The sequence below is a fragment of the Bos indicus x Bos taurus genome, chromosome 1 (assembly GCF_003369695.1).
Source record: "Bos indicus x Bos taurus breed Angus x Brahman F1 hybrid chromosome 1, Bos_hybrid_MaternalHap_v2.0, whole genome shotgun sequence".
NCBI lineage: Eukaryota > Metazoa > Chordata > Mammalia > Artiodactyla > Bovidae > Bos > Bos indicus x Bos taurus.
The window spans coordinates 4155145-4167924 of record NC_040076.1 but is presented as its reverse complement, the minus strand read 5'-3'; the positions used below and the strand labels follow the sequence as shown (position 1 = coordinate 4167924).

The 12780-nt window shown below is 43.7% G+C and overlaps 1 protein-coding gene across 7 annotated transcripts in view; it reads right to left on the bottom strand.

Moving 5' to 3' along the window:
• The window catches only part of TIAM1 (T cell lymphoma invasion and metastasis 1), a 465511-nt gene that overhangs the window by 45812 nt on the left and 406919 nt on the right, over positions 1 to 12780 (bottom strand). For 6 of the 7 annotated variants that reach the window (XM_027538787.1, XM_027538923.1, XM_027539081.1 and 3 more), the window contains one exon: positions 9602 to 9705. In XM_027538787.1, the coding sequence (XP_027394588.1) occupies positions 9602 to 9705 (104 nt within the window). Of the gene's footprint in view, positions 1 to 4546; positions 4957 to 9601; positions 9706 to 12780 lie in introns of those variants that run through there. The other variant, XM_027539243.1, reaches the window with a different exon arrangement.

Genomic DNA, 12780 nt, shown 5'->3' with positions numbered 1-12780 from the left:
AGAATTCTCCCTTTGGTGACTGATGAAAAGCTCATCAAAATGGGCTGAACTCTATGACATGTGAATTATATTCTAAAAAGGCTGTTAAAAAAGACAGACTACTAGTTTTTCATCAAAGCCTATTTCAGTAGAAATAAAGTTTTATCTAGTTATGTTAGGATTTTACAAACTCAATGTCATCATTAAATATTAACCATAAAATATGGATTTGTCTTAATAATTAAAAAGGAACGAGTAGATCCATTTTGACAAAAATGTCCACATCTTTGAGATAATCTTATGGTAACTGTAATAGGCAATTATAATAGGCATTATAACACAGACATTATGGAAGAGGGGAGGGTGTGCCTCACTAAAATGAAAATTCCATGGAAAGAGAATGATCACAGCTGACAGCTTAAGTACCATGCCCTCCAGCTGATCCCAAACTCTCCTGTGTCACTTTGATTTGTCACTCGCCAACACAACAAATGTATAACTGGCACCTTCGCTTACACAATGCTTTTCTAAATATCCCAGCTCTAACAGCAGCTGCCTGTCATTTACATGCAAATTAATATCCTGGCTATTATTCATGATATGTAAATCCATCACCGTATTCCCATCAGAGACACAGTAGACCTTTCTGCAGTTTAATCATTTAGACAAGTCGTCATACAAAATCCAATGTCCTCATCAATTATACCAAGGATGCCCCAGGCCTTAAGATGCCCCATGCCAAGTTATAACCTGGGGACTCTGACACACATCAAAAACAGGACACTTCCCTTGGTACCCCCAATTCACACCATGCAGACTTGCCATTCTCAGCACTATTTGGTTATAATAACAAAAGGCATGACATGGAGTTTCTGGGTTTTCATCCCCTCCACTTCTTCATAAATACTTGGAGGTTTTCATTTTTAAGAGTGTGAGTTTCAATGAGGGTCATCCAGGTGATGTCTGCTTTTCAGAGAGCAGAACGGCACACTTTGTCCTTGCATCCGAGCTCTGTGGGGCCCCAGGTTGCTTGAATTCCCGTCTCTGCTGCTAGGAGATGGGTCAGCTTGCTTATACCAATATGGGAACTGAGAAGCGGTTTTGCTGGTTGACAGTAGAGCTGACTGAACCCCAGGCTCCCTGGGTCCCAGGTCTGCAGACCCACTGTCAGCAGATCATCGGAAGACACACGTCTCAACATTTAGACCTTCTGTAACCTGGACCCTTGTCTCTATTCATTTCCATCTCCCTTCTCAATCCCATGGTCCATACTCTTATGATAATCTTCTTTTTTTATGCAAGTATAATTGACTTTTTTTATGTGTGTGAAGTTGCTTAGTCGTGTCTGACTCTTTGCGATCCCATGGACTGTAGCCTACCAGGCTCCTCTGTTGATGGGATTCTCCAGGCAAGAATACTGGAGTGGGTTGCCATACCCTCCTTCAGGGAGTCTTCCCGACCCAGGGATCAAACCTGCATCTTGTGGGGCTCCTGCATTGTAGGCAGATTCTTTACCACTGAGCCACCTGGGAATCCCATAGTTCCCCAGGCTATACAATAAATTTTTGCTGTTTATTTTATATTAAAAAAAAGAAAGAGTGTGAGTAGAGTTCCTGACTTGGCCTATGTCACGTTCACCACCTCTAAGGCTTGGTACCCTGATTTAATCAAGCCCATGGGGGGAACTCAGGTCATGTAGGCCAGGTCTTTGGTGCTCTACACCTAGCCATCTCCTACCAACACCACCTCAAACAGCCAGCTTCCTCACCTTCCTCCTGACACACCCCTCCTGAGCCAGATCCTGGGTTATAATAGGAAAGGAAATACCTTTAGCATCCCAGGAGACACCTCCAAATTTCCTTGAGTTCTCTTCTGAGAGTTCAGAGCCTTAGGCGTCCCTTCCTTATAAGACACCTTCTTTCTATGCTAAAACAGATTTACCCAGTGGAGTCTCTGAAGTTGACGGCGGAGGGGAACGGGGACAGTTTCTCCACTGGCAACCCTGTTCTCTGATTCAAGGTATAAACTCTCAGGTTTATCACAAGGAAATGGGTCAACATAGCCATATGACTCCAGGTTATCTAACTAAATAATAAGTTTAATAAAGTAAACTTAAATAAGAACACATAGACTAACCAGCTATATGGTACATATGGGCTCCCCAGGTGGCACTAGTGAGATATTGCCAAGGGGTGTTATTTATAATGCTCTTAGTGAAAGTTTTGCTTGGAAACAATTATTTTCAAAGGATGTCATCAAGTTTGAGAACTCTGTTTCACAAAATATTACCCATCCCCAAAAAAATCCTTAGAAGGAAGTATGAAATGCAGGTTGTCTTTGAAAGTGAAAGTTGCTCAGTCATGTCCGACTCTTTGCAACAGTCTATGGAATTCTCCAGGCCAAAATACTGGAGTGGGTAGCCCTTCCCTTCTCCAGGGGATCTCCCCAACCCAGAGACTGAACCCAGGTCTCCCACATTTACCAGCTGAGCCACCAGGGAGGCCCAAGAATACTGGAGAGGGTAGCCTATCCCTTCCCTTCTCCAGCAGATCTTCCCGACCCAGGAATCGAACCGGGTTCTCCCCTATTGCAGGTCATCTTTAGAATACCTCTAATCTAGGGATTTTCCACGTGGTAGCCCAGTTCTTAAGTCTCCCTGTCCCCACACTGGGGTCAAACTTCTTTGCATCAAACTCTGATAGGACCTTCTCCAGAAGGTAGCTCAGCCAGGACACAGGAGGCAGGAGGAGTCGAATGCGGTGCTTTCCCTGCTCGATTGCTAAGTGCTACACGGCATCTTGATCATTTACACATCAAGCACTACAGCCCAGGAAGAGAGCTGCCCTGAGAGGTCCTCAACACACCCCTAAAGTCCAAGTTTCCCAGAACTGGTGCAAGTAGTGAAAGGACTGCTGGAAAGGAGAAGACAGACACGGTTTCTCTGAATCCAAACGTCTCTCCCCTGCTTGAGGACTGCCACCAGGCATCTTAGAAATGGAAAGCTCTTATGGGCATTTCCAAGCTGCCCGTTTAAACCTGTTAAAGGGTGGCAGAGCCATTCCCACCGTCAGGACAAAGAATTATCCACCCAAGATACGAAGATGAACAGGACAATGGCAGGAAGAAATGGGCTACTTTCCTGACTTCTGCCTGAAGTGCAGTGTTTATAATATCGCTTTCTTCCTGTGGGAGATGAAAAGAAAGTACAAAAAGAGGGGGTAGGCTTTTAAGTGCACACTATCAACTCGGGCTACCCAGCTGTTAAAGCTCTTCCTGTTATGCAACCACTGAAGGCAATTTCTATCTCAGGATGAGTTCAGAGTTCTAAAACTGTCCTTTGAGTCCGCCTGATTTAACACCCCCCACAGGTTTAAAAGGGGCCAGGGTGGCCTAAAATCTTGCAGCCTTTATTTAAGCTTTCGTGACAAACACACACCAAAGCAACATACTCCGTCATTTCAGAGACCATCATATACAACGATAGTCCCTGGAGTTCTCTGTTACCTCTTCCGTCTCCTTTTGAACAAACTCTGAAGGAGAAAAATTCAAGAAGGTGAAGGCTTATTTGAGTAAAACAGCTGTACTCACTGTCCAAGTTCATATTTCATTACATGACACAAAATCTAACCGTCAGTAGGCTCTGGTATGAATAGTAAACTATTCCTCCCCATTAACGCACCAAAAATATTTATTAAAGAGGTAAGAAAGGGTGGGATAAATTGGGAGACTGGGATTGGCATATATACACTACTATGCATAAAAGAGATAACTAATGAGACCCTACTATATTACACAGGAAACTCTACTCTGTGCTGTCTTGACCTAAATGGAAGGAAATCTAAAAAGGAGGGTGGATATATATATGTGTGTGTGTGTGTGTGTGTGTGTGTGTGTGTGTGTGTGTGTGTGTATAAAACTGATTCACTTTCCTATACAACAGAACTAACATACCACTGTAAATGTATAACATTGTAATACTCCAATATAAATTATATTTAGAAAAGAAAGTGGCAACAATTACCATAGGAATTGGCATATACAATATAGGTCAATTGATGTTAAATCATTAACACATACCCTGAGCCAACACTAATAAATCCACCTCCTTCTCAAGTAAGTAGAAATAGTCAAAATCACTTAAAATTTTATAGGAGACAAACTGAACATCCATCTTCCAGAAACGCTTGCTGAATACTTAGGCTAACTTATGGGGGGCAAGAAGGGGAAAGGGAGACAAATATCTTCAAACTCTTAACATCCAAAAGAAAGAGGGAGCAATTCAGATAATTACGAATAATAACAATCCATCTTTCCATCATTTAAAAATGAAAAACCAGACACACGTAAAGATTCCAGGCAAACTTGACTTCACACCAACTACTGATGCCCCACCCCCATGCTAAAATAGATAATTCTCTCTCAACGAAGGGATCTAAAGGGCAGAAGGATGAAGGATGCAGACACGGGACAAGCGTATCACCATCATTTGAACTGGGAAACAGACCAGCTAGAAAGTCGTAACATAAACAAAGGCTGGCAAGAAAGCCAGAATTCAAACAGTGCTCACCAGATGAAGCGTCCGGTATACAGAATCGCTGGACTTGCCATTGTTTTCAATCCTGGGCTTGCGCTTTATTTTCCACAATGCAGACATCATCAGGAAGGTATTCTCATGATAATTCTACCTCCTGACACGTTCAGCACAGAGATAGGAGTTTCTTAAACACTCGGAGAGTACCGAGTGCCTTCGGGCTCCCGAGCAAGCATCCTTCATCCAGACAGCCCATGCCGGCTCTGCCACGAGGACCTACCTACAGCTGCATCTCTTTACAGAGGACAGCAGCAGCACGATCCCAGCAGCAGCTCCCGCTGCCCAGCAGTGCCCTCTGGGAGGGTGGCAAAGGCTACCCGATGGACAAGAAAGCTTTGATTTCACCTGGCTAAACAGCAGAAGTTCCAGAAATGGAGAGCCAAGCAGCGAGAAAACAATGCAAAAAAAAAAAAAAAAAAGCCTCTCTGGCATGTGAGCATCTCTACTCTGCGGACTGAGATCAGCTGATTGGCCAGCAGCCTGCACTGCACAGGAATACTAAACCCGCCCGGTTCAAACAACTTCGAAGACACCCCTCGAAGAGTCAAGTCAGGAGCAGGCACTAAAAACCCAATTTATTATTTAAAAAAAAAAACAAAATTTGATGTTTTCACGTTTTCCCTGAACGCTTTGTTACAAAAGCAAACATTTCCAAGACAATCACACTGTGAGTTAAAAAGATAAAAGAAGGCTTTCCCATCGGAAATGCTCTGAAAATGAATGACTCTCATACATCAGCTACTACGGGGAAAACAAAATCACAGCTGCCAGGGGTCTGGAATGCAGGACGAGACTGCCCGGAGCTAATTAGCATTCATTTCAAGGGACAAGAGTTTTTTATTAGAAGCAGGGAAACAAGTCGGGGGCAGAGGTGGTGGTGAGGAGGTCCTTTGAGGTTGTCACCCACAGTCACAAGAGCAAGCAGACGGCTTACAGAGAGAAAGGCCGCCAGGCTGCCCCTGCAGTGTGAAAGTCCCACCCCCCTCCCCATGGACATGACATTCCCCTGTCACCACCGCTCAGCAACAAAACTCACAATTATCTATTTGCTCAACCCCAAAAGACCACACATAGCAAGAACTGCAATCAGAAAAATTTGTAAAAACAAAACTCCAACATGCATTCTCCTTATCCTGCCCACTGTTTCATGAAGACAATTCACTTAGGAAGAGTAGCAACAACATTAAACAAAAACCAACAGTCTTCATGCATTCAGCCAGAATTTTTAAAACATGATTACTTGTTTCATTTCACTTGTTTGTTTGTTTGTTTCTCTTTACTTTTATATTCTACACCTAGTCTGGAGCATTCAAATTAAGGTGAAATTGTCCTTCCACTATTAGGCAGCTTACAACTTAAATTTTGATGCTTTTGAATTGTGGTGTTGGAGAAGACTTTTGAGAGTCCCGTGGACTGCAAGGAGATCAAACCAGTCAATCCTAAGGAAATCACCCCGGAATATTCATTGGAAGGATGATGCTGAAGCTGAAGCTCCAATACTTTGGCCACCTGATACAAAGAGCCGACTCACTGGAAAAGACCCTGATGCTGGGCAAGATTGAGGGCGGGAGGAGAAGGGGACGATAGAGGATGAGCTGGTTGGATGGCATCACCAACTTAATGGACATGAATCTGAGCAAACTCCGGGAGACATTGAAAGGGAGGGGATCCTGGCATGATGCAGTCCATGGGGTCACAAAGAGTCAGACACGACTGAGCTACTGAACAACAACAACTTAAAAATGAATGTTTGCTTTTTTCTCAAGAAAAATCACACAATGATATAGGAGCTATATTAAAAGAATACCTTAATCAAGAAACTTAAAATATACACTTGCTGTTACTTTAAATCATGACAAAAGATACTCACAAAGCTTAATAAGCATTAGAAAAATACTTAAGTGGCTAATGAGTATATAGTTGACTCTTGAACAACTGAGGGGTTAGAGGTGCCAAACATCTTCAAAATCAAAAATCTACATATAACTTACATTTCCCATCACCCCCATAAACATAGTTCTTACATATCCACGTTTTTCTTCCACATCCATGGTTCTGCATCTGTAGATCAAACCCAGATTGGCTATGGACTATTGGAAAAATATCCACCTATAAACAGACTCTCCCAATTCAACCCCGTGTTGTTCAAAGTTCAACTGTATCTAAACTGGCCTATTAATTAATTAATTACTTCAGTCATTAACTACTTCCTTCATTTTTTGAAACCTGGTATTTACTACCAGACCATACCCATCTGGCCAGGAGGTCATTTTAGCAAAGCAGTAAAGAACACAGAGCCATGTTTTGCCCTCTCAGAGCTGTGTGACCTTCAGTAAGTTGCTTAACCTCTCTGTTCCAAAATCATCATCTATAAAATAGAGGGAATAACAGTATCTGTTTCCCAGGGGTATTTTGAGGATGAGACTGGTTAATACTAGAATAACACCCAATATATACAAGATACTATAGACGGTAGAGAATCTGCCCACAATGCAGGAGACCTGGATTCGACTCCTCGGTCGGGAAGATTCCCTGGAGAAGGGAATGGCAACCCACTTCAGTATTCTTGCCTGGAGAATCCCATGGACAGAGGAGCCTGGCGGGCTACAGTCCACAGGGTCGCAAAGAGTCAGGCACAACTGAACAACTAACACCAGCACACATAAGTATTGTGTGTTAGCCACTCAGCTGTGTCTGACCCTTTGTGACCCCATGGATTAGCTCTCATTTATTACTAATAACAGAACTGTTCAAACAAAGATAAAATCTGAAATCAACTCCACACTAGGAAGCAGTGCTTTCAAGTAGAGAATCATGGTGCTTCCTACATCCAACCTGGAAAAAAGGACTATGATCCTAACCTCTGGTGTCACTGAGGCCACTGTATGTTCTTTAAAAATGCTCAGATCATCACCCAAACTTGTCAATACCTTTGCAGAAATTCTCTTTTATGAGCGCCGTCTGCGCCTTTCCACAGTGAACTCCAGGAATAGCATCTCCTGCCGCTTTGTTTGACCCTGTCTGCTCCAGGCACGTTCCAGGGCTTTGCTCTCAGGAGAAAGAGCCGTGAAGCCAGAGAGGCACCTGGGATGAGGCGACAGAACCCTGGGCCTCTTCCTTCCTCCCTGTTGCCAGGACCTCATATTACAGAGGGCCCTGCTAAGGCCTCCGTGACTCACTGCATTTAAAGCGGAAACAGTCCCTTAAAATCCACAAAGGCAGGGGAACACTGGGCTACTGGAGCGAGGTAAAAGGGATCCAAGTTTAAAAGTGTTAAAAAATGAATGTCTTAGATACTGTATTCCCAAATCAAATCAGAGACTGAAAATAACACGTTTAGCTTAATAACACAATGATTTAATAAAGAGCCTTCAAAATACCTTATATTGCATGGAAATATCTGTTTCTCTCAAGGGCCATCACCCTCCCCCACCTTCCCAAGAAAGTAGGTAAAAGGCCACATAAATAAAAAGGAACTATAAACAAGCCTTTGTCTGTGTTTTTGGCTTTAAATGAAACATATATTTCCATTTACTGGCTTTTAAATTAATAACTGACCACATAAAGGCTTTCAGTCTGTAAATATTAAATTTATAAATGTTACAATTACTTTCAAATACTAAAATTTACAGTGTTCAACTTAAGACACTGAGAATGATGATCCTATGATGGCAAAAGAGAAACATACGGGTAAAAAAAAGATATTGAAGAGAGTCAAACACAGGCACTCAAGAAAGTCCTACATATGGATGTGGGACTTATGTATACCTATGGGGACATATGTATACCAAGAAAATTCTGTAAAGCAATTATCCTTCAATTAAAAAATAAATAAATTTTTTTAAAAAAGAAAGTCCTACAAAGATATATGAAGACAAAAAGAGACACAAACACATGCACATAGAAATGCAGGTTTTTAAAACAATCTTTTCCTATTAAGTCTAATTCCATTAACAGTGGACTTCCCTGGTGGCTCAGATGGTAAAGCATCTGCCTGCAATGCGGGAGACCCAGGTTCAATCCCTGGGTCGGGAAGATCCCCTGGAGAAGGCAATGGCACCCCACTCCAGTACTCTTGCCTGGAAAATCTCATGGACAGAGGAGCCTGGTAGGCTGCAGTCCATGGGGTCGCTAAGAGTCAAGGACGACTGAGCGACTTCCCTTTTCCATTAACAGTATCAGTTATATTTTTTGACCCATTGCATCATCCAATCACTGGACAAGGGCAAGAAGCACCCTGATATTGTAGATGAGAAAACAAAAGTATAATTTAAAGTTATATGATTTGTTCAGGTTAAATGACTGGTAAACATCAAGCAATATTAGATAAGCAAGGGAACCAACATAAATATGTCAACTACATTCTCAAAAAAAAGATGAATAAATACGGACATAATCACACATGCTTTTTGCTGCAGAGGCATCTTTCGGCTACAGGTAATAGAGGTTTTAAATTGGGACCCTGTGATGAAAAGAGGTTACTGACACATGGAACACTTTAGGAAGTGGAAATAAAGCATGATGAATTATGGAAAACAAACTCATAACAGCACCCAAGAATCAGAATAAGAACATCGTCACAGCGCTCAAGCAGCTGAGCACGCTGTATTTGGATGGACAAATCGATGGTCTCTTTCCCTTTAATGTAAAAGATGTTCGCTCTTCACAAGAACTAAACAGAGATCATGCAAATGCGGTTCCTTATAGAAACCTTGAGTAGCAGGAAAGTATACCTGACCCAGTTACACTCATGATGCCTCTTCCTCATACAGAAAGGGAGGACATAAGAAGGAAACAGGATGGACACAGACTTTAGTTCATTAAGAGTGAGCTCTGGCTTATATTGTCACATCTGGGTTTGTTCTCACGGCTATCATTAGGATGCCATATCCTATTTAGTGACCTCTCAGAAGTAGAAACACTTCCGTCCCGTGGAGGGGCCTTCCCACCACACACAGCTGCAGAGGTGACGTGTCAGCTGTGATTCTTTGGTGGTTTGAGACATGGGATGTGAAAATGGAAATCTCTCACCTTGCTGCTGTGATCAGTATCATCTGAGGATTCCAAGTCCGGCCCTTCCACCTCCTCCGGAGCAGCCTCAGCACTGCTGCCCTGCTCGCTGCAGAGGCTGTGGCCTGCAAGATGAAATCACACACGGGTCAGCACATACAGCCACCGCCACAAGGGCGAGGGAGCATGGCGTCAAGCTCACGTGCACTCAGTCATGTCCCACTCTTTGCAACCCCACGGACTGCAGCTCGCCAGGCTCCTCTGTCCATGGGATTTCCCAGGCAAGACTATGGGAGCAGGTTGCCATTTGCTGCTCCAGGGGATCTTCTGGACCCATGGATGGAACCCGCATCTCCCTGGCACCAAGCCAACTGGATAGCCTCAAGCCTATGATGTGTCCATATATTGTTAAACCCTCCAAGTATGGGCGCCACGACCCTGGTTCAATACATGCTAGTTTAGCTGCCTTTATCATTACCACTATTATTATTACTTTATAATACGTTTTTACTATTTATAATATATATTTTATAATACACAATATTTGCTATGGACTGAATGTTTATCAGCCCTGAATATTCATTGGAAGGACTAATGCTGAAGCTGAAACTCCAGTACTTTGGCCACCTAATGCAAGGAACTGACTCATTAGAAAAGATCCTGATGCTGGGAAAAATTGAAGGCGGAAAGAGAAGGGGATGACAAAGGATGAGATGGCTGGATGCCATCATCGACTCAACGCACATGAGTTTGGGTAAACTCTGGGAGTTGGTGATGGACAGGGAGGCCTGGCGTGCTGCAGTTCATGGGGTCACAAAGAGTCAGACATGACTGAGCGACTGAATTGAACTGAACTGAATGTTTACTGCTCCCCCCCACCCCCGCCAAATTCATATGTAAAGCCCTAACCACCAGTGGGGTATTAGAGATGAGGCATTTGGGAGCTAAGGAGGCTTAGAGGAGGTCTTGAGAGTGGACCTCCATGATGGGATTAGTGTCATTAGTGTCACTGGAAGAGAAACCAGAACTCCCCTCCTCTCCTGTGAGGTCACTGAAAACAGCCACCTGCAAGCCAGGAAGGGAGCCCTCAACAACAAGCCTGGCCTTGGACTTCCCAGCTCCAAAACCATGAGAAATAAATGTCTGTTGGTTAAGTCACTCAGTCCAAGGTGTCTGTCACCACAGGCCCAGCTAATACAATAATTTATGATATATACGCATGCGTGGTAAGCTGCTTCAGTCGTGTCCGACTCTTTGCGACCCTATGGACTGTAGCCCATGAGGCTCCTCTGTCCATGCGATTCTCCAGGTAAGAATACTGGAGTGGGTTGCCATGCCCTCCTCCAGGGCATCTTCCTAAACCCAGGGACAGAACCCATGTCTCCTGGAGCTCCTGCATTGCAGACGGGTTCTTTACCACTCAGCCACCGGGGAAGCCCATAATACATATAATAAAACTTAAATAAAATTAAATTAGGAGATTCGATTGATTTATAATCAACAAATTAATTGTTGGATCAATTAATTGCTAGGACAACTGAATAAAGCATTTTGAGAAGAACATTTTAAAAATAACTGTTTTGGGGCATCCCTGGTGGTTGAGTGGTTAAGAATCCGCCTGCCAATGCAGGAGATACAGGTTCAGTTCCTGGGCTGGGAGGGTCCCACATGCTGTGGAGCAACTAAGGCATGTGCCACAACTGCAGACCCTGCGCTCTAGAGTCTGAGAGTGGCAACTACTGAGCCCACGTGTCATAACTAATGAAGCCTGCTCGCCCTAGAGCCCATGTCCTGCAACTAGAGAAGCCACCTCAATGAGAAGCCTGTGCCCTGCAATGAAGAGTAGCCCCCATGGACTGCAACTACAGAAAAGCCCATACAGCAACGAAGATCCAACACAGCCAAAAATGAATAAATACAATTATTTAAAAAACACGAATAACTGCTTCATAGACATCATCTGGCAAACTTCAAACATCTTATAACACCCACTCTTTCCACCATATTCCATGCAGAAGTGCAGGCAACTTTCTTTCCTATTTTACCAAGTCCTAACTCCAGTATTCTTGCCTGGAGAATCCCACAGACAGAGGAGCCTGGCGGGCTCCAGTCTATGGGGTCGAACACGACTTAGTGACTAAAGGGTTGACTACAATGGTTGGCTACGGTAAGCCCTGTGCTGGGGAAGAGAACATTAAGATCACTTTCCTCTGGGAGGCTTCTCAAATTTAAAAAGCATCTGAGCTGCCTGGGGATTTCTGTCATGCAGATTCAAACAGAATAGGGTCAGAACTATGATTCTGCATTTCTTACATACTCCATGATACCAATCAACACTGCAGGTCCATGGACCAGACCAGGAGCAACAAGTCTCTCGGATATTTACAAACCTCTAGCTAGTCCGATAAGAAATTGGTTTGATGACTATTAGAATATTCCAGGCACTAGGTCAGGGACTACAGCACCATACTGTAACCAGATAAGAGAAAAGGAAAGAAAGAGAAGAAACATGGGTAGAAGGAGCCACTTTCTGACTCCTGGGATGAAAGCATCAGTCTTTCATGCTGCAGAAAAGAGGCTACCTTACTCCAGTGACACCATCACAGTCATGAGCCTGTGTTTGGCATCACATTCAGATCAGATTCCAGGTTGACTGGGAAACTAAGGGAAGAAGCCAAGCCCTGAGCAAACCTTGCTCCAGAACTGCATCCTGTGGTCCCCTTCCCTTCCTCTGGAAGGGAGCACCAAGGAAGCGAAGCTTGCATGGTTTGTAAGTTTCTGTCTGTGCCCACCCTTCCTGCGCCTTTGCTCCCGCTCTGCGATTTTCCTGCACTTCTTTTAATTACTAACTCACTATAAATTCCATGGACAGAGGAGCAAGGGGGCTACAGTCCATTGGATTGCAAGAATTGAACACGACTTAGCAACTAAACCACCACCACTCAATAATATGGTGGAAGCTGCCAAAGAAAGTTCAGTTAACTTGGTGGACATCAACTATGTCATACCGTCACCGCCAGAGGGGGGCAAAATAGTGATTGAATACTTGAAATGCGGGCAATGATCTAGATGCTGGGGCTAGAGAGGAGGAGAAGATTTGAACAGCATTAAGCTCTGAAATGGCAGGAACCATGGCTCCCTCAGCAGTAGGCTGACAGCCAGGCTGTAAGACACACGAGGTCACCTTCATGCTGCAGTCT